The 27,027-nt window shown below is 39.4% G+C and overlaps 1 protein-coding gene across 1 annotated transcript in view; it reads left to right on the forward strand.

Annotated features, from left to right (window-relative positions):
• LOC136856119 (chordin-like protein 2) overlaps window positions 1-27,027 on the forward strand; it is a 97,899-nt gene that overhangs the window by 44,352 nt on the left and 26,520 nt on the right. Inside the window, exons 3-4 of the mRNA XM_067133768.1 lie at window positions 17,152-17,276; window positions 26,222-26,318. Of these exons, the coding sequence (XP_066989869.1) occupies window positions 17,152-17,276; window positions 26,222-26,318 (222 nt within the window). The remainder of the gene's footprint in view (window positions 1-17,151; window positions 17,277-26,221; window positions 26,319-27,027) is intronic.

Here is a 27,027-nt window from a genome sequence, read left to right on the forward strand (position 1 = left end):
CTTTAGCAGAAAATGGCTAAACTTGACAGAAAAAAAGGACATTATGACACCACCCCATAAATCTAAATCCAGTCTCTTGTTTCTGAATTCCTTGCATCATTCCAGACTTCCAGTCCAACCAGAGATTCCAAACCACAATAAACTCGTGCGCGTTGACACTGTATCTTCCAGGCAGATAATCCTGGAAGGCGTCGATGCTTATGCTTCCAGGACAATCCGTGCTTGAAGCTTTGCAGTCAGATGGCATTAACATGTCTGATATCAATGCATACATTAGAGCATTTTATGAGGTTTTCGTTTCTTCAATTCAATTTCTTTGGGGATTTTTTGTGGGGTTGGATGGGGGGGGGGAGGTAGGGAGGAGGGGGCATATGTACTTATCAGAATTAGTCTGTAGCTCGTCTGCAGGATATCTCAAAATGTTATGGATGGAATTCAATGAAATCTTGTGTTTGGGTTGTTTATGGTTTAAAGAAGAATTGGTTGGTTTTTTTGAGATTACTGCAGATCCAGAATTTCAATTTTTAAACTGAAGTGGCCAAGATGGACCTGACTCCAAAAACAAAGTCAATGTCAAGCCAAGTCTTCTCTGATAAGTGATATCTTCTTGCTATATTTCATTATCTTTTGTTATTTCTTTGAAATGAATAATAATAATAATAATAATAATATACCAAATTTAATGAAACCTTGTGGGCTTGTTAATAATGGTTCATCTTATAATAATAATAATAATAATAATAATAATAATAATAATAATAATAATAATAATAATAATAATAAAGTAATGTCACTCCTACTTACTGACACCAAAGGACAAGTTAAAGAATGAGAAACAAGAGGAATGAAGTCACTCCTAGAGCCCAGGCTATAACTTACAAAACGTCATGCTCTCACGCCCATTACTTCTTCTTGGGCTCTCTATCGTCACCTTTCCTGTTATCCTTGGCCCACCCCCCAAATCATTAAAGGTCCAACGCACCGTCTTTTATATGGCCAGTGAAATTTACACTCCCTCAGCAAACAGAGAGAGGGACGAAGGATCCCTTCCTGGGATGTTCGAGTGTTTGTTTGTTTTTTTTTTTTTTTTTTTTGGGTGGACGTCTTGGGTACTCTCTCTCTCTCTCTCTCTCTCTCTCTCTCTCTGTCACATACACAGATTTACAAACAATCATTCCTCCTCTCTCTCTCTCTCTCTCTCTCTCCCACAGATTCACAAACAGCTTATTCCAGTTTCACAACTCTCCCAGCCTCACAGCCTCACAAGACACATCTCCGAATTCCATCTTTCCACCAGAATGTTAAACCTCGTCCAATTAACCCTTTGCCCTCCGAGGGCCCCAACCCGGATGACGCCCCAACTCATCCATGAAACATCCAGATTCACAACTCCAAGGGAAGAAGGACCTCTGTTCGGGGTGGGGGAAGGGGAGGGGAAGACTCATCCGCTTTTCTGCTGACTCGAGGGAAACAAGAGAGAAAAGGGAGACGGCGAGATTCACAAGCGTTGCAAAAGTAGATTCTTTGACACTTCATTTCCATTCGCCTCTACTTTACGATGACTATTTACACCTGAGGGAACATGCGGGCTGCTCAGCGGTGGCGGTGGTGGTGATGGTGGTGGAGTTTGGGTATCGTGACGCCAGATTGGTTGATATGTCAGTCATTTGGTCAGCGACCAAGACTGGTTAAAGCTTCACAATTGATTTGGTTCTCTTTGATAGATAGACTTTTGCTACTGGGTACATGATTTATATATATATATATATATATATATATATATATATATATATATATATATATATATATATATTCCCAGACCAGAAGTGGCTCCATATAACAGGCACTGATCAGTGTCACATTAATCCTTTTAATGCCTAAAAGTGGAAGAACACTTGTACAGAAACCTCTGCAACAATATCTAAACACCACTGCTCTTCAACTACCATCTCTTCTGTCAGTCTAACCTACTCAATCCTAATCCTGCCATACACGGTCCAGTTTATAAATGAATATTTAACATTTCTATCCATTCCTTTAGAACCATTCCTTCACCTCGAAATACCTTACACACCATAGTCATCCAGTCCCATTTTCACTACAGTGAGGCATTTTCAATCTTCAGCCTCTTAACTGACTTCCAAATGTTCTCAGTAGTTGCTTCCGTGAGATTTCTCAAGCTTAATGACCCTTTTCCATCCTATGTTATTTAGCCTTGCCTCTATTCAGTCATCCACTTTCAATACTCGAAATACTCACTCCATCGAGCTGGGAACGCATTCTCTTCAGACAGCATTTCTCTATCTGTATCTGTTATTCTGAGATCCATTTGCTCACTAACCTATCTCTCTGCATTCTTTCCTTGTAGGACAACTTGTATTTCTCCATAAAGCCATTTGCATTATCCATTCTCCTACTATCTCCCTTTTTCCATTTGCTAATCTCATCTTGTCACGTTACCGCTTATTAATTTTTCCTTCTTCCCACCATCGAAAAACCGCATGTGCTTCCTGCCACCTCTGTGACCCCATTCTGGAATTTTACACTCTCTTCATAAACTTCAACCTTGTGCATTAACCCAAGACCATTTGCCCTCCATTTTATCAACTTGCGTTCACCTGACTTCCTTTTTATCAAACTCGCTCGTCCAAATTACCCTTTCAGCTACGTTTCAACTCTCTCCAACTTTCATCTGACTGAACTTATGCTCCAGGGAAGGTTAACCTTTTTCCTGTTCCCTGCGAGACTTTTTTGGGATGCAGTGGTTAGCCCTAGGCTTTTCCGTGCTCTGTTTGCGATCCAGCACGGTTAGGTAGCCACTAGATACCTTATTCACTTGTTAGATCAACACAGGAACAAAATGTTTCTATGGCACGCGCCCAAATCAATCGGTTTTGTCTGAGAGTCAGACGCTAGCCTTTTTGATTGGTGAGGAAGTTATCATAAACATCTTACCACAATATATATATATATATATAATATATATATATATATATATATATATATATATATATATATATATATATATATATATATATATATATATACAGGTATATGATCACCCTACTAGCAAGAATCTATCAGAGAATACCAAATCAACTGTGAAGCTTTAACCAGTCTTGGTCACTGACCAAATGACTGACATATCAACCAATCTGGCGTCACGATACCCAAACGCCACCATCACCACCACCACCTCCGCTGAGCAGCCCACGTGTTCCCTCAGGTGTAAACAAAGAGTCATCGTAAAGTAGAGGCGAATGGAAATGAAGTGTCAAAGAATCTACTTTTGCAACGCTTGCGAATCTCGCCGTCTCCCTTTTCTCTCTTGTTTCCCTCGAGTCAGCAGAAAAGCGGATGAGTCGTCCCCTCCCCTCCCCTCCCCCCCACGGAGGTCCTTCTTCCCTTGGAGTTGTGAATCTGGATGTTTCACGGATGAGTTGGGGCGTCATCCGGGTTGGGGCCTCGGAGGGCAAAGGGTTAATTGGACGAGGTTTAACATTCTGGTGGAAAGATGGAATTCGGAGATGTGTCTTGTGAGGCTGCGGAGTTGCCCTGCGGAATAAGCACTTGGGAGAGAGAGAGAGAGAGAGAGAGAGAGAGAGAGAGAGAGAGAGAGAGAGAGAGAGAGAAACACTAAAAATACTAAACGTGAAGAGGAACCAGCCAGATAAACACGTAGACACTGACAGAGAAACGAAAGCCACAGAGAGAGAGAGAGAGAGAGAGAGAGAGAGAGAGAGAGAGAGAGAGAGAGAAAGGCTGGATCATTATAATCGGTCCATCTGTCACGGGGCACCTCAAACAGACCTCGGAGAGGACGGCAAACACTCGAACAGTCCAGGCAGGATCCTTTGTCATCCTCAGGTTCCTGAGGGAGCGTCAATTTCAGTCAAGGGACATAAAAGCCTTGTCTTTCGGACCTCTGAATGATCTGGGGGTCAAGGAACACGAAAAGAAGAAGGAGAAGAAGAAGAAGAAGAAGAAGAAGAAGAAGAAGAAGAAGAAGAAGAAGAAGAAGAAGAAGAGGAGAATGCTTGTTTCTTCATTTGCCTCTGACCTAGTTTGACAGATTTAGAAGGAAGGACTTGTGGTTCTGTGTGTCCAAATTTTAGCTGGGTCACTAAGCAATTCCTGGTGGACATTGCCAACACAAGGGTCAACCCCTTGCACAAGCTTTGGAATCTCTTCCTCCTTCTTGTTTCCCCTAAACCTTACAGCTTTCGCCCTTGTTTTAGGAAAGGCTCAGTTGCTTCCTACAGGGTAAAATTCCAGTTATTCCTTCTCCAATTTTCTGTTTAATTCTCCAATTTCTGTTGCCTTCGGGCCTGGGCTAGAAATGACCGTTTGGTTGCCTATATCACTGGTCTTAGGCATCTAAGGTTTCTCAGAGGCTGCAAACCTCCGCCAAGGCAGCAGCAATTCCCCCCCCCCAACCCCACCACTCCCCTGAACACGAAAAAGGTACCTTACCCAGATCCAGAGCTTTCCTAAAACTTTATCATTAGCTGTACTAGTCACAAGGGAGACCTTTGGTCCAGTATTCGTACATTCGACAGGAATGTTTATACACTTATGTGGATCTAAAAATAAATTAGAGCCTAACTAGAGAAGTTCGTGTGAAATGAAATACATCTAACTAGAAAAAGATAGACAAAACTAGAAACTGTCTAGAAAATCTTGCTCTGAACTTGCACCAGAGAAGCAGCTCTACAAATCACCAATTTTAATCATCAATTTTATGCAACTGAGAACAGTCCTAGAAATCACCAATTTTATGGTGCAAACCTAACTAGATGCAGAGACTGACCTAAAAATTATCTAGACAATCTTGCTCTGAACTCTCAACAGAGAAGCAGCTCTAGAAATCACCAATTTTATGGTGCAAATCTAGCTAAATGCAGACACTGACCTAAAAATAATCTAGACAATCTTCCTCTGAACTTGCAACAGAGAACAACCCTAGAAATCATCAAAGTTAATTTGCCAATAAAGCCAAATACCCAGAACTCATCATTGCTAGCAAGACGCACCTCTGAGGGAGATTGCCCAACACACACACTTACACACATATACAATTCGCCAAAGAAAACGGCCCCGCGTCTTCCCAAAAGTCGTAAGGGGAAACTATGGCAAATTTTTACCCGGAAAATCCCAGCAAACCCTAAGGGGATGAAGGGCGAGGGAGGGGGGAAGGGGATAGGGGAAAGGTACCACTGCCAAGCCAACTTCTGGAGCAATTACTTTGTTAAAAAAAAGTAAAAAGAAAAATAAAAAAAAAAGTTTTACCTCGTTGGCAGAATGGGTTGCTAGGCAACACCTCGAAACTTTTGGGGAAATAGCCCTCACACGACCCCAAAGAGAGAGAGAGAGAGAGAGAGAGAGAGAGAGAGAGAGAGAGAGAGATCCAGCAACCACCAGAGAAGAGGAAAGACTGAGAGAGAGAGAGAGAGAGAGAGAGAGAGAGAGAGAGAGAGAGAGAGAGAGAGAGAGAGAGAGAGAGAGAGATCCAGCAACCACCAGAGAGAGAGAGAGAGAGAGAGAGAGAGAGAGAGAGAGAGAGAGAGAGAGAGATTTAGCTACCACCACCACAGAAAAGTGAAAAAGAAATAAAAACCTTGAAAAGAGAGAGAGAGAGAGAGAGAGAGAGAGAGAGAGAGAAGAGAGAGAGAGAGAGAGAGAGAGAGAGAGAGAGATAAAAAACCCCCTCTGAAAACTGCTCCAGAAATTTCAGTAGGTCTTAACATGACCATGGAATGAAGACAATTTTCTTTCCACCCCAATGTATTATTTTATTGTATATCTTTTTTTTTCTTTATTTTTCTTCATTTTTTTCCCCTTCTCCGTTCGCTCTGATGGATCTGACCTACTTCTCTGCTCCGGCTGCATCGGGGATTAGGAGGAATGAATGAGTCACAGTGGATGCGACAACAAAGTTTGTGTGTTTGTGTATGTGTTTTTGTGTATGTGAATATATGTCTGTATTTTGGTAGTGAAGTTTAGGCACTGGTGTTTGTGTGGATATATATATAAAATATATTTCATATATATATATTTACATATCAAATCCCCAAACCCCCATACACAATGCGCCACTCAACTCTCTTCAATGTCCCTCGTTCGATCCTCTTCAATATCTCTACCACGTCATCTATCTGACCATTTCTGGGGCTTCCTCTAACCCTTTCTCCTAATGATTCTGATTCACACATCCTTCACCTAGCTGTCGTCTTCCGTTCTCCCAACATGACTGGACCATCTCAGAAGTTTATCAACAGATGCTAAAGTTTTTAATTATTTTGAAATTTCTCAACATTGTTTTTGTCATACTGTGTATATATATAATTATTTATATATTATATATATATATATATATATATATATATATATATATATATATATTTACAGATATATAGATAGATAGATAGATGGATAGATAGATATAGATATATATAATGGTTAGGATCCTCACCACACAAATGAGTAAATGGGTTCGATTCCCTCTCCCTGTACCTCTGTCGTTTTGGGAGACGTTCAAGTACCTTGTGGTCAGACAACTGTGGTGGGTTGCAGCCAGAGAGACAAAAGGCATGGTGCTGAAACATCACCCACCCTCTGAGGAAAAAAATAACTATGGTGATATATATATATGTGTGTGTGTGTGTGTGTGAAACATCACCCACCCTCTGAAGAAGAAAAAATAACTATGGTGATATATATATATATGTGTGTGTGTGTGTGTGTTGAGAGAGAGAGAGAGAGAGAGAGAGAGAGAGAGAGAGAGAGAGAGAGAGAGAGAGAGAGAGAGAGAGAGAGAGAGGGGGCATTGTATGACTATTAAAAGACATGGCTGAACTTACAGGACCATAACGGCACGTGGAGGAATGCTTTTTTGTTTTCGCAACTTTGCCGGTCCCTCTCTACTTGACAACACCAGAGAGAGAGAGGAGAGAGAGAGAGAGAGAGAGAGAGAGAGGGTTGGCTGAGAGAGAGAGAGAGAGAGAGAGAGAAAGGGTTGGCTGAGGAATAATGCCAAACAACACTGTATGTGACAAGGAGCCAGGTATATATATATATATATATATATATATATATATATATATATATATATATATATATATATATATACAGGGTGTCCATAAAGTGTCTCTACAGTTTAAAAATTCATTACAAAAGCCACTGACGAGATATCTCAATCAGATCAGTTCTATGTACTCAGCAGTTATCAAAGGTTTTGATCAAATTACATTTGATGACACAGGTACTGTTAAATGAACCCCTAAAAAATTGCTACTCCTCAAGAACAGGCAGGATGAGTAATGTTTTACTGAAACAAAATCGGATACGCAGATTCAGCGAAACTACAGAACTAAGTATGGAAGAGACCCACCGTCGCGTCCGTCAATTCGTGCATGGCACAAGATATTTACGGCGACAGGGATCTGTTGGATAAAACGATGAGTGGACGACCAATACCATCTGAGGAAAGCATCAATCGTGTAAGACAAGCCTTTGATCATTCTCCTGCAAAGTCCATCTGTACTGCTGCCAGACACTTACAGCTACCACGTTCAACAGTGCACAAAGTCCTGCACAAGAACTTGCGATTGTACGCTTACAAAGTGCAACTCACACAGGCACTCGAGCCGAATGATAAACCAAGACGAAAAGAGTTTGCAGTTGGCATGCTGAATCAAATTTCTGAGGGGGAAACGTTCCTCAACTGATGAGGCAACCTTTCATGTTTCAGGGAAACTGAACGCACATAATGCGAGAATCTGAGGATCAGAGCATCCCCACATGACTAAGAAACTTCACCAAGATAGTCCAAAGGTGAATGTGTAGTTTGGGATCATGTGCAATCAAATCACTGCCATTTTTCTTCCAGCCATCAATTAAAGCAGATGTTCACCTTGACCTTTTGACTGAATATGTGATGCTACAACTAGATGACCAGTTCTTCATTGGATAGGTCGATATCGTACTCGCCTAGCACTTTCCTAGGCCTGTGTTTGATTCTCCGGCCGGCCAGTGAAGAATTTGAGGAATTTATTTCTGGTGTTAGAAATTCATTTCTCAGTATAATATGGTTCAGATTCCACAATAAGCTGTAGGTCCCGTTGCTCAGTAACCAATTGGTTCTCAGCCACGTAAAATAAGTCTAATCCTTCAGGCCAGCCCTAGGAGAGCTGTTAATCAGCTCAGCAGTCTGGTTAAACTAAGGTATACTTAACTTTTTTCTTCAACCAACTATCATTTTCCAGCAAGACGGTGCACCACCACATTGGGGACTGCATGTTCAAGGGTCCCTAAATCAAACATTTCTAGACCAGTGGATTGGAAGGGATGGCCCAATTCCCTGGCCACCTCATTCACCAGATACCACTCCCCTGGACGGATGGCCCAATTCCCTGGCCACCTCGTTCACCAGGTATCAATCCCCTGGACTTCTTTCTGTGAGGTTACGTTAAAAGTATCGTGTATCGAACAAAGATACATGACGTCACTGACCTCAAGCAAAAGATCACTGATGCCATTGCCACCATTGATGAGGCTATGCTACAGCGAACATGGCAGGAAATCGAGTGCCGCCTTGATGTGCTCCGTGCAACTAATGGTGCCTGTATAGAGGTGTATTAAACGAGGCAAAAAAAATTCAATATCTATTCCACATATTTCTCTGTTCATTTGCTTTTGTAGTGTAATTTTTAAATTGTAAACAGACTTTATGGACACCCTGTATATATATATATACAGGGTGTAAATCCTGACTGATTTCACCTTACATAGTTAAGATATTTTCAAGACAATTAATATACAGTAGTAAGACTTTACACATCTTTTATGATAACAGTACAAACGAACAGTCATACAGTTGAAAAAAAATATTAGCAAATAAGCAGAATGAACCCAGACCTCAATTGTGACCTAGGAGGGGTCACACTTCTGCTCTCTAAAGACCACGACAACTGTACTCCTTGGAATCTAAACAATTTACATATTTTTTTTAAATAACTGGGATCAAGTTTATACATTCCTAAACTAATGTTTCCCAATCTTGCAGAATGTTTCCCTTTATACAACTGGATAAAATTATATTTCTTTCTAGCATTTTGAATAAGCCGACCTCTTTTTACAACTGCCCAGTTGATAGAATTATTGTTTTCACAATCGTTTCACTATCTTTTACATTTTCTTTGCTGTCCTGTAATCTTTTCTAAGCGATTATTCAATTTCACCTTTTATGGAGATTGTCACATGATTTGCATGGGATCTGATATACTGTACTGAAATGTAGTGTATATATATATATATATATATATATATATATATATATATATATATATATATATATATATATATATATATATATGTTGTGTGTGTGTGTGTGTGTGTGTGTGTGTGTGTGTGTGTGTGTGTGTGTGTGTGTGTGTGTATCCTTTAGGATTCTCAGGAGAGTCCTTCACAACACTTTCCTATTGTACTCTTATTCTTAAATACTACATAAACTATATCTTGTAAGTAAATACACTATAACTGAAATGGATCATATATATTCTGAATTCAGGATTACATTTTCGTGCTGTTTCTCATTTAACACTGAGTATGGGATTCCCTGCTCTCTCTCTCTCTCTCTCTCTCTCTCTCTCTCTCTCTCTCTCTCTCTCTCTCTCTCTCTCTCTCTCTCTCTCTCTCATTACATAACCGTCATGTCTATAATCAAATGCAATATCTACGTTCACGTTTTCCTTCTAAGGACATTCCACTGGTTACACCTGCATTTAAAATCTCATTATTATTATTATTATTATTATTATTATTATTATTATTATTATTATTATTATTATTATTATTATTATTATTATTATTATTATTGTCACCTCTCAGCTATCGATTTCTGCTGCCCAAAAGCGCTAAATATAATTAAGCAGCTATACAAAGCATTAGTTCATTCACCTGTGACACATATAGCGCCCTCCGTAGGAGGACTGTAAACTGTTAGCTTAAATAATTGGCAGTATTTTAGCATAACTATGAATAATTAATGCAATGGGATGCAGCAAATCAGTGCATTGTGCATTCCTGCAACACCACGCTTGTCCCAGTGCATTTGTGATCCTTCCACTCCGCATGGAAGAATTGCATCTCCCATCTCATAAAATTTCTACCATTCCATAACTCCAAATAATGCAAAGTCTGCCCTTACATAAAAGCACTACAAACCCATCCCATATTGTGGATTTCTCCCATCCCATATTATCACTTTTGTAAACACATGAAATGTTCCTCTTCCATCCCACTAAATGCGTTTCTCCCGTTCCACCATATGCACTTCCCCTATTCCAGAAAATGGACTTTTGTCTCGCAGGAAACACGTCTCCCATCCCACTAAATGTGCTTTTCCATTCCACTAAATGTGTTCTTCCATCCCACAGAACATGATTCTCCCATTCCACAAAAATGCATACTCCCATTCCACCATAATGCGCTTCTCCCATCCCACAATAAAGCATTTCTCCCATCCCACAAAAAATGCACTTCTCCCATCCCACAATAAAGCATTTCTCTCATCCCACAAAATCTGCACTTCTCCCATCCCACAAAATATACTACTATCCCAAAACAAATACTTTTTCATCCCATCCCACAAAAATGCAGTTTCCCATCCCACAAAACGCGCTTCTCCCATCCCACAAAAATGCAGTTTCCCATCCCACAAATCGTGCTTCTCCCATCCCACAAAAATGCAGTTTCCCATCCCAAAAATCGTACTTCTCCCATCCTACAAAACGTGCTTCTCCCATCCCACAATAAACACTTATCCCATCCCACCACAATGCACTTCCATCCCAAACACACTTTCCAAACCCCACAAAATGTACCACCTCTCCCACACTTTCCCCCTCCCATCCCACAAAAATGCAGACTGGCTGCATGTATCTCTCTCTCTCTCTCTCTCTCTCTCTCTCTCTCTCTCTCTCTCTCTCTCTCTCTCTCTCTCTCTCTTCACTAGGTTAGCAGCAGCCTCGTCGTCCGCTACTTTCCCACATTCTAGAGAAGTCATTCCGTTTCTGGCTGCGTTCCCAAAGCCTTCTCTAAGTCAATAAATTTGGAACGCAAGAAGAGGCGAAGGACCCCCCCTTCCCTTAACCCCACCGCCCCCTCTGGGAGGGAGAGGAGGAGGAGGAGGAGGAGGAGGATGTGGAGGGAGTGTTTGTGTGTAAGTCTGGTCCGGTCTGACATATGGAGAGTAATCCTTTTGTTGTTTACAAAATTGTTCTTCAGTATATTCTTCAGTGTGTCACAAATGAATGAGTGCATAATGTTGGCGAGGGGGGTGGGGGGCTGCCACCCCCTCTCCCCATCCCTCCAAAGGCTTTCCCCCTTCCCCACTAACCACCCCCACCCCAGCTCCCGCTTTCCCAGCTGCGGCGCCAAATGATAGTCACCAGCCCTTTGATCGAGTCGCGTTGAACTTCGAACTTCAAAAGGAGTTTTTGTAGGATGGGGAATAGGACCCAGAACTGCTTTTTCTAATTCGAAATGTCATCTATTAAAGATCGCGTGGAAGTCCATACTTTCATGAAGCTTACCCTAATTATTATTATTATATTATTTTATTTTTTTTATTGAAATTATTATTTTTGTGAAATTGAGATTGACGAAAATCTACGGGAACCACGTGATACATTTCACCTCTTGGGAAAGCTTGAATTATTATTACGGTCGTTATTAATATTATTATTATTATTATTATTATTATTATTATTATTATTATTATTATTATTATTATTCATAAAAAATCTCATAATAGAATGAGTCACTAGAATGGTGACGAAACCCACAGTGGTGTAAATGTAAATATATATTAGAAATATATTTCTAATATATATTTAGCAGATTTCTTCACTATTATTATTATTATTATTATTATTATTATTATTATTATTATTATTATTATTATACAATTTTGGTTCTCCGTTAAGGCAGGGACCAAAATAGTGTTAAAAAATAATTTAGTTATATGACCCACCTACTAATGTATACTGGACTTAAACTTTTGGATGAGTTAAATGAACATAGACATTTATAACATGTTTATTATTATTATTATTATTATTATTATTATTATTATTATTATTATTATTATTATTATTATTAAAAATCAGGAACACACGCATATTAAAAATGCTCCCAAAAAATTCATTAACCAGAAACATACCATAGAAAACGAGATTGATAAATACATAGCAAGATATATACACACACACACACACAATGGCACTCACAAAACGGCCAGAAAACATTCCACAGCACTGAAGTAGAGGGGATAAAAGACCTTCAGCAAGGGGCTGTGTGATATCTCGATACCTCAGCAGGATATGAATCTACAAAATGAGTAGCGTGCACTAACATCTGATGTGTAATGGAGGTTATTTATTATATATTCTATTTTTTCGGTGTGTAACACTGATAGTCTATGGGTAATGAGTTCCTCATTTAGATTTGCCATCGTCCAGCCCCGGGCCAGCCTCTCACATCACTTGTACCTACGTAGGTGTATGGAAAGTGAAGGTTTGTTGCTCAAACTTCAAGACAGTAAAGGTGTGTCAACACTAGAGTAAAACATGTCGCCAACATTGTCATACATGTCTCATACATATCACAAACATGTTAGAAACATGTCAACGACTTTAAGGGGAGAACGAACCTTTGATAATTGCTGGCCTGTATTCAACTTGTTTGTGATGTTTGTGACTGGTGTACAAACACATACACACACTATATACAACCAACCCTACAAGACCAAAGAGTATTTAATGAATAATGTTTATATTTAAGGAAGAGGTGATTTTTTTTTCCTTCGCATCTCCAGTGGTTCGACAAGAACCACTGATTCGTTTCCAAGAAATGAGAGAGAGAGAGAGAGAGAGAGAGAGAGAGAGAGAGAGAGAGAGAGAGAGAGAGAGAGAGAAGTTGTATACCCAAGTCGTGAGAGAGTTGGCAGGAACCATACAGAATTGCATGACCTCCAGTTGGCAAGAGTATCGAAAAATAACTACTGGCTACTTGGTGAAAATAATTGCAGGTTATCTGGTGAAAATAATTGCAGGTTACTTGGTGAAAATAATTACAGGTTACTTAGTGAGAATAATTGCAGGTTATTTGGTGAAAATAATTGCAGGTTACTTGAGAAAATAATTGCAGGTTATTTGGTGAAAATAATTGCAGGTTACTTTGTGAAAATAATTACTGGTTACTTGGTAAAAATAACAGCAGATTACATGGTGAAAATAATTACTGACCACTTACAGAAAATGATTATTAGTTACTTAGATCAAAATAATCACTGGCTACTTGGTGAAGATAATTATTGAGTACTTGGTGAATATAATTACTGAATCTTTGGAGAAAATAATTACCGACTACTTGGTGAGAATAATCACTGGCTATTTTGTGAAAATAACAGCAGGATAATTACTGACAACTTGGGAGAAAATAATTAATGGCTCCTCGGTGAAAATAATTAATGGCTCCTTGGAGAAAATAATTAATGGCTCCTTGGAAAAATAATTAATGGCTCCTTGGTGAAAATAATTAATGGCTCCTTGGTGAAAATAATTAATGGCTCCATGGTGAAAATAATTAATGGCTCCATGGTGAAAATAATTAATGGCTCCATGGTGAAAATAATTAATGGCTCCATGGTGAAAATAATTAATGGATTCCTTGGTGAAAATAATTAATGGCTCCATGGTGAAAATAATTAATGGCTCCTTGGTGAAAAGAATTAATGGCTCCTTGGTGAAAATAATACTGATTACTTGACGATGCACTGATGAAAATATTTCCAGGAAAGCAAAGGACTCTTGGCGTTGAATTTGACAGTAGGATGCACTAAAATATTTTAAAGGACTCTACTTCCTACAAGGGTGACAAACTCGCCATGTAGGACAGCAAATGCATTTCTTTTTGGGGGGGGAAAAGTATAAAAGATTGGTACAGAAATTGGACCTTTTTTCGTGTTAGCCTTTCATTAAGTTTATTATTTTTATTCGGTTCCCTCTCCCCCTCTTCTTATCATTAGTCATCTTCTTCTTCTTCTTCTTCTTCTTCTTCTTCTTCTTCTTCTTCTTCTTCTTCTTCTTCTTCTTCCATTAAGTTAGTCCAAGACCATAAATTTTGGGAACTAAACCACTAATGAACCTTAGCCAGTCTGTATAGGCAACGAGGCATACACAAAAAATTAATGAGACAATTTTCAGATTATTTCGTTCAATGTCCATTTCTTTATGAAAAAAAATTATTCCTTACTTCCAAACGGACTTTACTGTCACTGACAGTAAAAGCTTTCAGACAGATCACAAAACATTCAGACCATTTCGAAATTAGTAATTTTTTTGAGCAATATTGTAAAAAAAAAAACTTTCAAAATATAGACTTCAGCGTCACTTACAGTACAGAGCTTTCAGACAGATCACAAAACATTCAGACCATTTTGTTCACCGTCTGAAAACAGTCATTTCTTAAGCAATCTTACGGCAGTACTTTTGATATACGAAGCAAGAAGAGTATTATTCTCAGGGCGCACAGATCTTTTAATCAACTATTCACTACGAGGGGAGGGGGGTTCCCTAGGGGTGTCTCTTGGGCCTACACATAAAAGCAGCGTCAGACCAGAGGCAGTTCTCTTGTCTGACGCAATATAACGAAGAGTGAAAATCTCTCCTCCCTTTGCAAGTAGTCCCTACTGCTCCTCCTCCTCCTCCCTCCTACTCCTACTCCTCTTACTCTTACTGCTTCTCCTTCTTTATCTTCTCGTGCTAAGCCTAATTCTTAGGGGGCTATCATTCGCCTGTGCTAAGCCTAAGCCATCTCTTATGTTTTCCTTCACTCTTTGCCTTCATTCCTCTCTCTCTCTCTCTCTCTCTCTCTCTCTCTCTCTCTCTCTCTCTCTCTCTCTCTCCTATGTAGAAATTGAATGGACTGTCCCCTCTGGTGTGGGTTGGGGGTGGGGTTAGGGGGTAGGGGAGGTAAAACTTTCCAGTCTTATACCCCTCTTTCACCTCACACCTTCCAGTTCTAAGGGGGAAGGTCCTTCTTGTCTCTCCCTTATGGAGGGGGGAGGGTGAGCCCTTCTCCCTCATGGAGGGGAGGGGGTGAGTCCCTCTCCCTCTGTATATTAGCGCTCCCTCAACACTTCCATAGGGGCTTGAGGGCTACCCATCTCCCTTCCAGACTCCTGGACTCGAACCCTCCTAAGGAAGATCCAGGACCCTTCCAGGATGGGGTCTTTTCCAGCCCCCTTCCACTCCACTCCTCCCCCCATTCCAGTTCCATCCATCAATCTATCTAGAGTGATCTCAACAACAGGGGAGGAGGAGGAGGAGGAGGAGGAGGAGGAGGAGGAGGAGGAGGAGGAGGAGGAGGAGGGAACCTCCCTTCCAGCCAGGGATAATTCATTCTAGACGCCCCCACCCCCACGCCCTCCGCGCCACTCTTAAGTTCACTCCATGTCTTCATTACGATTATTAACACTATAATAAATGTTTCTGGGGAGAGGGGAGCAGGGGGTTTTAAACACCCCCCCCCCAACGGCTCAAAAGGTTATTGGGTGCAAAGGCGTTCACGGGATGAACCTTCTTATTTTTATATGGTTTTTATGTCTATTAATTTACATTTTTTTTATTTAAAGGGACGATGATTTTGTGCATTTTGGGGAATCGGGGATTTTTCATCCTTATTCATCTTTATTCATTCAATGCTCTTAATTGAAAGGCGGGATTCTTTATAGCCTAATTCTTTTATTGCTTTATTTTTTTCGTTTTTAGATTTAAGATTTTCTATTCATTATTATTATTATTATTATTAATATTCAGAAGATGAGCCCTATTCATATGGAACAAGCCCACCACAGGGGCCACTGACTTTGAAATTCAAAATTGGTTATTATTATTATTATTATTATTATTATTATTATTATTATTATTATTATTATTATTATTATTATTATTATTATTATTATTATTAGAAGAAGAAGAAGAAGATGTTCTGCTGCAAAGAGCAACAGAACTAAATATGAAATACAGAAAAAAGAGACCAGTCATTTGAAAAGCAAAAATTAGTTGACAAATTAAAAAATAAATCTATAAAAACGTCAGTACAATACAAGGAGAACCGTTTTAAAGGTAGCCATCATTACATTTATATATACATCAAGACCTGGTTCTCTTGATCGTTCTTTTTTGAATGTTTTTGGGATTCTGATGCACATACCACAAAGTTATCTATGTCATCTGTACAATTCGCAATAGTTTCTACAACTGGATCTATTGATATTTCATGCTTACTCAGATTAACCTAGGTTTCCAGATCAACCAATCAAATCTAGTTGGGTGTCTTGATCTGCCAATTAAAATCTGATAAGGTTTCTGGATCAACCAATCAAATCTGGTTAGGTGTCTTGATCAGCCAATTAAAATCTGATGGGGTTTCCAGATCAACCAATCAAATCTGGTTTGGTTTCTTGATCAACCGATTAAAATTTGATAAGGTTTCCAGATCAACCAATCAAATCTTGTTAGGTTTCTTGATCAGCTAATTAAAATCTGATAAGGTTTCCACATCAACCAATCAAATATGGTTAGGTTTCTTGATCAGCCAATTCAAATTTGATAAGGTTTCCAAAATCTGATGGGGTTTCAAGTTCAACCAATCAAAATTACAAAATCGACCAAATTTAGTTAGTTTTCGAATCAACCAACCAAATCTGTTTAGATTCTACATCAACCAGATTTGATTCATTACAAAATCGACCAAATCTAGTTAGGTTTCTAATCAACCCAGTATATCTGGTAAGGCTTCAAGCCCAAACAAATCTGCTTGGATTTCAAGATCAGCAAGATTAAGTTAGGACTTTTAAATGAACCAGATTCAATGAGATTATCACATCCAAGTGGAACACTTCAAGTTTGAAACAAGCCATACCCTGGACCAAACTTTGCTGGGCAGTCACTGCAAAAGCCTACAGTCACTGGAGTACCAAAGCCAAACCACACTACATCTCCAGCCCTAGAATCTTAAGAAACCAACCAAATAAAACAGAACTTGAAGACACTTCTCTAAACCTTCACTCTCTCCTCCCAACAGCTTGGAGCGCCGGGGAACGCAGAGTATGCAGGATAAACAACCACGAGTTCCAGGTTGGGGAGGTGTGGCACCCACTCCTGCGCGGGACGTCCGCTAGCTACTGCGCCACCTGTAGGTGTGTCCTGGTGAGTTCGACTGACGTGTTTGTTTTTGTTGGTGTCTGTTATCGTTACTGTTAGTATCACTGGTATTGTTAGCCTCCATCTCAGGTCTTTACTGTACATCTTATCCATCTTCCTATTACTGATGTTGTTATTCCAGTTTCTTGAATGCTGTCAATCTTCTCTAGGAAGTGTTATTTCAGGGTCAATGTACAGTAATGTTTAGTATTGTCTTTCATGTATTTATGATTGTTACTGTCCCTCCCTTTCCTTCTTTTTATTCTGTCTTCTGAGTTTCGTCAAACTCTTTTTATGATTTTTCAGCTTCTCTTTAGTTTCATGTCTTACTCTTTGATTCTTGTGATCTGTAAATATTTTTTTTATTTTGTCTCTCACTTTTTCTTAATTCATACTTCCCTCTGTTAGTAAAAAATATATATATATATATATATATATATATATATATATATATATATATATATATATATATATATATATATATATATATACACCAATATATGTATATAATATATATATATGTGTGTGTGTGTCAGAACAGGGTACCACCTGTGTCAGGACAGATACCACCTATGACAGAACAGGGTACCGCCTATGACAGAGCAGAGTGCCACCTATGTCAAAACAGAGTACCACCTATGTCAGAACAGGATATCACCTATGTCAGAATTGAGTACCACCTATGTCAGAACAGAGTACCACCTATGTCAGAACAGAGTACCACCTATGTCAGAACAGAGTACCAACCATGTCAGAACAGGGTACCACCCATGTCAGAACAGAGTACCACCTATGTCAGAACAGGGTACCACCTATGTCAGAATTGAGTACCACCTATGTCAGAACAGACTACCAACCATGTCAGAACAGAGTACCAACCATGTCAGAACAGGGTTAATACCCATGTCAGAACAGGGACCACCTATGTCAGAACAGAGTACCACTTATGTCAGAACAGGGTACCACCTATGTCAGAACAGGGACCACCTATGTCAGAACAGAGTACCACCTATGTCAGAACAGAGCACCACCTATGTCAGAACAGGGACCAACTATGTCAGAACAGAGTACCACCTATGTCAGAACAGAGTACCAACCATGTCAGAACAGGGTTAATACCCATGTCAGAACAGGGACCACCTATGTCAGAACAGAGTACCACCTATGTCAGAATTGAGTACCACCTATGTCAGAACAGACTACCACCCATGTCAGAACAGGGCACCACCTATGTCAGAACAGAGTACCACCTATGTCAGAATTGAGTACCACCTATGTCAGAACAGACTACCACCCATGTCAGAACAGGGTACCACCTATGTCAGAATTGAGTACCACCTATGTCAGAACAGGGTACCACCTATGTCAGAACAGATACCACCTATGACAGAACAGAGTACCGCCTATGTCAGAACAGAGTACCACCTATGTCAGAACAGGGTACCACCTATGGCAGAACAGATACCACCCATGTCAGAACAGGGTACCACCTATGTCAGAACAGGGTACAACCTATGTTAGAACACAGTAACCCCTCTTCTACCCAACTACAACAGGGACAGGAAAACCTAGAATTTGGTTAAGCTAAAACCGTCTTTATGTTTTGCTTTGAAACCTTCTGTCATCAGTGTTCTAAAGCACCTCTATGTGAGAGTTTTCCAGCAGACCAACAGTTCAGTTTTCATGCATATTCTAACAACTAAACTATTGCAATTCTACCAAAGGCTGAGTGGACTTTTTCCAAGAGCAATTGCCGTTTTATTTCCCTAGAAGACCTGCAACTGCCCATTTCCTTAACAGAGACTGAGCTAAAATTGGCGTAGGGTACAAAATATGGGAAATGAATTTGAACCCTAGTGGGTTTGGGACACTGGATCCCCGGCGCCACCCACCCTTCCCCGATACAGATCTTTTAACTGACTCTTTCTTAGACACCACGCAACCATTTTTGTTTCAGTTACGCAAAAAAAAAAAATCGTATACTGGTAGTTTTAAGATTTCTGGAGACATGTCTATCCTGAAGACGTGTTTTTTTTTATTCTGTTCTTCCACGTTTTCAATATTATTCGCTTGTTTTCTTTTTTTATTTTAATTAGTGGGATCTCTTTTTGTATTTCTCTTTACCTCCTTTTATTTCTTCCTGGTGACACAATCGTATTCTTTGGAAGCTTGAATTTCAATCAATGGCCCCTCTGGTGGGCTTGTTCTATATGAATAGGTTTCATCTTCTCAATAATAATAATAATAATAATAATAATAATAATAATAATAATAATAATAATAATAAAATAATAAATGCAGATAGGGTGATACGTGCCAACAGACCAGACATGGCGCTGATTGACAAAATCAAGAAAAAGTATCACGCACTGATGTGGCAATACCATTGGACACCAGAGTAGATGAGAAAGAAAGAGAAAAAACGGATAAGTATCAAGAACCTGAAAATCGAGATAAGAAGGCTATGGAATATGCCAGTGGAAACTGTACCCATAATCACAGGAACACTGGGCACGATCCCAAGAGCCCTCAGAAGGAATCTGGAAAGCCTAGACGCCGAAGTAGCTCCAGGAAAAATCTTCCTTCCCATTCGGACATTCCCAAACTACCCATCCACCAAACAGTGCTCCGTTCACCGATAATCCTCCCAGATTCGCCTCGTGTTCCGCGTGTGGTTCGATGCCACGTACCCCCTTTTTTAAATTTTTCTTTTTAGTTTTGTCCCTGGTCATTAAACCGAATAATTGAAAGTGGGGATACTGAAACTTGGTGCAATTGTTTCTGGTCTGCAAACCCTTGCGTGGGACCCCACTTCAAAAGTTTGCTTGTTCTGTTAGTTTAGTTTTCGTCTTCTATATTTCCTTTGAGAGTACATGGAATATAGAATATAAAATGGAGAATACAGAAGGGAACCCTACTGCAAAAGTTTGCTTGTTCTGTTGTTTAGTATTTATCGTCTATATTTCCTTTCAAAAAGTATATAGAATATAGAATATAGTATACAGAATATATAATGGAAAATATACACTATAGAATATAGAATTTATAAATAGCATCAACCCCCAAAGCTTCAGTTTGATTTCGCAGTCTTTATCTTCTATATTTCCTTTAAGAGTACATAGAATATAGAATACAGAAATTAGGATATAGAATATATAAAAAGCATCAATCCCAAACCTTTCAATGTTATTGCCTAGGATGAATCCTCTATATTTCCTTTAAGAGAATATAGAATATAGAATACATAGAAATAGAAAATAGTACATATAAATAGCTTATTCTCTACCTTCTATATTCCCTTTAATAAAATAAATAATATAAAATACATAAAAACTCACACTCCCCAACCAAAAAATGGTTGAGAATGATTTACGAAATCACAGAAAAAGTCTGACACAGAGAGAGAGAGAGAGAGAGAGAGAGAGAGAGAGAGAGAGAGAGAGAGAGAGAGAGAGAGAGAGAGTACTCCCATGAATCGAAGAGAAACAGTATCCGGGAGGGTTCAAAGTCATTACAAGTGATTAAAGTATTTAAAGTAGAGGAGTAGACGAGACATAAAAAAAGAAATCAAAGTGTGAAAGTTTTGACGGAAACGAGAAGTACTTTTGTCGAGAGAGAGAGAGAGAGAGAGAGAGAGAGAGAGAGAGAGAGAGAGAGAGAGAGAGAGAGAGAGAGAGAGAGAGAGAGTGCAAGGAAAGTTTGAGAGGGAAAATATAATTATGGTCCAGAAATGGATGGAGAATTATGGAAAAGATGAACTGAAGAAGAAGAAGAAGAAGAAGAAGAAGAAGAAGAAGAAGAAGAAGAAGAAGAAGAAGAAGGAGAGAGAGAGAGAGAGAGAGAGAGAGAGAGAGAGAGAGAGAGCAGGGGAATCTGATAAAAAAAAAAAAAGTTTGAGAGGGAGACGACAATTGCATGTTCAAAAAACAAACATCTGAAAGAGATAACAGAGAAGAGAGAGAGAGAGAGAGAGAGAGAGAGAGAGAGAGAGAGAGAGAGAGGGCGTACCCTACCTTATATGGTCACGTCGACCTAACTCAAGTTTGCAGAAAAAGGAGAACAGGAAAAAGGAAAAAAACTGCTCATAATAAAACAAGGGAAGGATATTAGCTGACTCGCCATTTTTGATGAATGTATCTGCACAGTCAGCGCCACCACCCCCCCACACGCCCCCGCAAAAAACCGATCCCGTGGCCCCACCCCTGCCCAAACCCCGCAAGCCCCCTACACCCGAAAAATGCGTCCCTTGGCCCACCCCTGAAAAACGGGATGAATCAATCGTGCAAAACGCCAGATAATGTGGGCAAACTTTCCCCAAGAGGAGGTCCGCTCGAATCCGCTGCTACTGTGCGGTTTGCATAATTCGCCGCTTAGGCGAAGTTGGACACAATGAGGACCACCGCTGTGATTGAGGAGGAGATGGTCTCCTCCTCTCCCTCTCCCTCTCCCTCCTCCTCCTCCCCCCTCCCCACAAGGCCACAATAGGATAAATAGGTGGAAACAAACAGTTCTCAGAAGAGACGAAAGAGGATGTTTGTTTACAAATAGTAGACACACACATATACATATATGAATTTCTGACTCACATCAGGATCGAACCCAGGTCTTTCAAATGGAAGACAAGACCGCTGCCAACCCGACTGGAAGACCTGGGTTCGATCCTGATGTGAGTCAGAAATTTATTTATGTTCCACACGTGATTGAGTGTTGATTATTTTTAATAAATAAATATATATATATATATATATATATATATATATATATATATATATATATATATATATATATATATGATTGTATATATGATTATATTTTATATATAACACGAGTATATATGATAAATCCCGTTTTTCCACATTTAAAGGGTAATAAACAACTTACAAAACACTAACATAAATCCCTATGAAGCCTCATAGCGGATTTTCATTTAACCCAAACGTACACAAGTGATTTATGCGAGGCATCGACCACATGCCACATGAACATGGCATGTGATGAGGCCACCACGTTTGTGGTGTGTCAGATATGTAGGGGGGCGTGACAGCATGAAAAATAAATAGAAATTTCGATATTATTATTATTACTATTATTATTATTCAGAAGACGAAACCTATTCATATGGAACAATCCCATCAAAGGGGCCACAGACTTGAAATTCAAAACTGATATTATTATTATTATTATTATTATTATTATTATTATTATTATTATTATTATTATTATTATTATTATTATTATTCAGAAGACGAAACCTATTCACATGAAACAAGCCCACCAAAGGGGCCACTGACGTTGAAATTCAAGCTTACAATGGTATCCATTAGGAAGAGATCAAATTGTATCAAAATGCAAGAATTGAACTTCGGAAACACTCGTGGTAAAACTGAAGGTCAAGTTGAGTTTGCACTAAAATGAGAGGAACTCTTTTGGAGACTGGCGAAGAATGGAACATGCACGCAGCTGCAATGTAGGATAGATGACTGGTGATGGTGGAGATAAGTTGCAGAAATGATGAAAGATTTTCCAGAGTTACTAGCAGATTGTGAAGGAATGACAACGCCATGATAACTTTGTAGAGAATGTTAGTAATACTAGATAATATTAGGATGACAAAAAAAAAAGAGCCAATCACTGAACAACTGAAGCAAAAATGACATGAAATTCACAAAAGAATTAGCTGTGACTTAGAGAGTATAGGGTCTGTTTAACCAACTCTCCTATATGGAATTGAAGTGAGGTATTAGTTGTGACTGGAAGATAGAACCAAAACACAGGAATGAAAGTATAAATGGTGGAATAATGGATGAATAACGCTCTCATAAATATACAGAAGTGAATATTAAAGATGATGGTAGAATTAGAGAAGTTTAATAAATCATGGAATAAAGAAAAATTAAACAAAAACAAGACAAATCAAGGTCTGAGTAAGTTGAGGAATAGAAATCAAGGTTTAATAAATATTGTTATTATAGAACAGAAGGTACATATGAGAGAGAGAGAGAGAGAGAGAGAGAGAGAGAGAAACAAGACACCAGTGCCATCTATGGGGTATAAAAAAATAAAATAAATAGAAAGAGAGAGAGAGAGAGAGAGAGAGAGAGAGGGACCGTTTACCCCACCTCCTCCCCCTCCCCCCCTTTTTGACAAAGGTTAGCAGACACCCTAATGGCGTTGAGAAAAATAAAATCTCGCCATTCGTCATCCGCCCAATTGCAGTTGCCTGTAAATCAAACAACGCCCCCACCGCCCCCCGCCCCCCGCCCCCACCCCAAGAGTATTTTCACTCAGGGGGTTCATTATATCATCATTTTGGTCTCTTGCTTTTTCCCGTCTTTCTTCTTCGACCCCTTTTTTCGTTTTCCGCGAAAGAAAACTATTGTGCAGGCTTTGTCTGTCCGTCCTCAGATCTCAACAACTACTGAGGCTAGAGGGCTGCAAATTGGTGTGTTGGTCATCCACCCTTCGGGCATCGGACATGCCAAATTGCAGCCCTCTAGCCTCCTCAGTGGTTTTTTATTTCATTCAAGGTTAAAGTTAGCCATAATCGTGCTCCTGGCACCGCTGTAGGTGCCAACAACACAGGCCACCACAGGACTGTGGCTGAGTTTCATGGGGCGAGACTGAGAGTTTCATGGGCCGTAGCTGAAAGTTTCATGGGGCGAGGCTGACAGTTTCATGGGCCGTGGCTGAGAGTTTCAATACAGCATTCTACGCTGTGCAGAAAACTCGACTGCGCCGAAGAAACTTCGGCGCAATTTTTACTTGTTTCCTCATTCTTTCTTCTACTTCTTCCTCCGTGTTTCCAAAGGCACAAACTTCCATGAAAGGATTTCGAACCCTATTTGTAATCACAGTGTTTCATGACAAACTCCTCCGGCCCTTCAAAAAAAAAAAAAAATTCTTTTAGTTTTTTTAAGCTCTCATTTTTTTCCAGGAGGTTTTAATTTAACTTCTTCGTGTTGAGAAATTTAAATCTCTACGATATTTTGTTGAAGGCGAAAATTAAAGAGATTTGATGGTATCTATTTTTTATATAAAAACATCTCAGAAATCTCTGGAAGGAATTCAGCTAATATTTTGCAACCAGGTCAATTTTGGGCCTGTCTCTGAATCCGCAAAATACCTCACGAAACCTTGGGAGGACTTCACTGAAATTCTAAGAATTGATAACAGGCCTATTATCTTACCCTCAATATATCTCAGAAAGTCCAGATGGACTTCAATGAAAGTCTGTGAATAGATCAATTATAAGTCCGTCTCTAAGTCCACAAAATACCTCATATATATATATAAACACCATTGTACCCCATGACCCAGTCTCAGGCGAGGAGGAGGAGGAGGAGGAGGAGGAGGAGGAGGAGGAGGAGGAGGAGGAGGAGGAGGAGGGGGTGATTGAGTAAACAAGAATGCCTCTCCCATTTTGCGGACGGGTGATATATGAACGGGGGTTCCCCAGGGAAAGGTCTAGGGGCAATTACGGATTAGGAACTCTCTCTCTCTCTCTCTCTCTCTCTCTCTCTCTCTCTCTCTCTCTCTCTCGTTTCAATAAACACTTCATCCGGTTCTACACATTTTTATCCCCGCAAGAATTCAAACACAGTCTCTCTCTCTCTCTCTCTCTCTCTCTCTCTCTCTCTCTCTCTCTCTCTCTCTCTCTCTCAGGAATGTTTATTGCTCTCTCTCTCTCTCTCTCTCTCTCTCTCTCTCTCTCTCTCTCTCTCTCTATCTACAAGTTGTGCCACGTCGTTTAACTGCTCCTGCTCGTAAATTTTATTTATCTTCCTTCTCTCTCTCTCTCTCTCTCTCTCTCTCTCTCTCTCTCTCTCTCCATCTACAATATTATCTCTCTCTCGTCGTTTAACTCTCTCTCTCTCTCTAAATTTTATTTATCTTCTCTCTCAGTCGTAGTCTTACCTTGTCTCTCTCTCTCTCTCTCTCTCTCTCTCTCTCTCTCTCTCTCTCTCTCTCTCTCTCTCTCGTCACAAGTCTCTTGACACCATTGTCCCGCCTCAAATTCCTGCATAATAATAATAATAATAATAATAATAATAATAATAATAATAATAATAATAATAATAATAATAAAAATAAGAAATACAACCCTTCCTCTTCCTCGCAATCTCCGGCCCTGGGCTACAAAAAAAAAAAAAAAAAAAAAAAAAAAAAAGAGTCAATTAGGATGGCCCATCCCACCCCCAACCCCCAAAAACTGGTACCCCCCATTAAAAACTTATCACATCCTGTTGGAGAAGCCCGTGGGAAGCACTGACTCCAAGATAGAGCTGTGTTTACCAAGGGAGCCAATGACCTGTTTACACTACTGGACTGGGACTCGGTGACTTCTCTCCCTGGCGAGGCAGACGCCATGTTGGAACACAAGAGAAGATGAAATTCAGGCCAAAGGCCGAGCACTGGGACCCGTGAGGTCATTCAGTGGTGAAAGGGAAACTGAAAGGTTTGGAAGGTGTAACAGGAGGAAAATCTCAAAGCAGTTGCATTATGAATCAATTGTTAGAGAGGATACGAACGGAGGTGCAGTAAAAGAATAATAATAATAATAATGATTTGTTCTTTGCTTTTTACAACTACTGCACCCATTTCATAACAACAATAATACTTTGTGTTTCTGCTGGACTAATTTTTGTAACAACACTACTTTGTATTTCTGCTGTACTAATTTTTGTATCAGTAATAATACCTTGTACTTCTACTGTAGCCATTTTTTAAAAAATAATATTTTTATGCCTGATGTACCCATTTAGTACAAAATAATAAAACTTTGTACTTTACTGTAGCTATTTTGCAAAAAATAACAATACTTTATACTTAACTGTACCCCCTTTGTAAAATATAACACTTTATAGACCTACTGTACTAATTTTTGTAACAATACCAATACTTTGTACTTTTCCTGTACCCATTTTGTAAAAAAATAATAATCTTCCTTGCAGGAGGATGACCAACCGAACTACAAGTGTGAGAGCGAGCAGTGCCCTGACACCTGTACAGGTGAACCAGACCAGAGCGAGTGCTGTGCTATATGCTCAGGTAAGGGCCTTAATTAGATCCCCAGGTAGGTGAGTCACTGTGGTGATGTCTTGTCAGTTTGTCGTTCACTGATAAGAAGTTGTCTTAATCAGTGTTCTAGATTTTTTATCAGTTTATCATTCCTTGATAAAAAGTTTTAATCAGTTTCTAGATTTTTTACCAGTTTATCATTCCTTGATCAGAGGTTGTTTTAATCAGTGTTCTAGATTTTTTGCAAGTTTGTCGTTCACTTATCAGAAGTTGTTTTAATCAGTGTTCTAGATTTTTTATCAGTTTATCATCCAGATAAAAAGTTGTTTTAATCAGTGTTCTAGATTTTTTCCCAGTTCATCGTTCATTGACAAAAACTTGTTTTAATCAGTGTTCTACATTTTTTACCAGTTTATCATTCACTGATAAAAAGTTGTTTTAATCAGTCTTCTAGATTTTTTACCACTTTACCATTCCTTGATCAGAGGTTGTTTTAATCAGTCTTCTGGATTTTTTTATCAGTTTATCATTCCTTGATCAGAGGTTGCTTTAATCAGTCTTCTAGATTTCTACCAGTTTATCATTCATTGATCAGAAGTTGTTACAACAAGTCTTCTAGATTTTAATGGCCTGCTTGTCAGATGTTATCAGATGTTGTTTCAATTAGTCTTCTTAACGGCTTTCCAGGCCTCCTTGTGACCTGTTGCCCTTCATACCAGACTCCAGGATCTGTTGCAAA

This window comes from Macrobrachium rosenbergii, chromosome 34 (assembly GCF_040412425.1).
Source record: "Macrobrachium rosenbergii isolate ZJJX-2024 chromosome 34, ASM4041242v1, whole genome shotgun sequence".
In the NCBI taxonomy this organism is placed as follows: Eukaryota; Metazoa; Arthropoda; class Malacostraca; order Decapoda; family Palaemonidae; genus Macrobrachium; species Macrobrachium rosenbergii.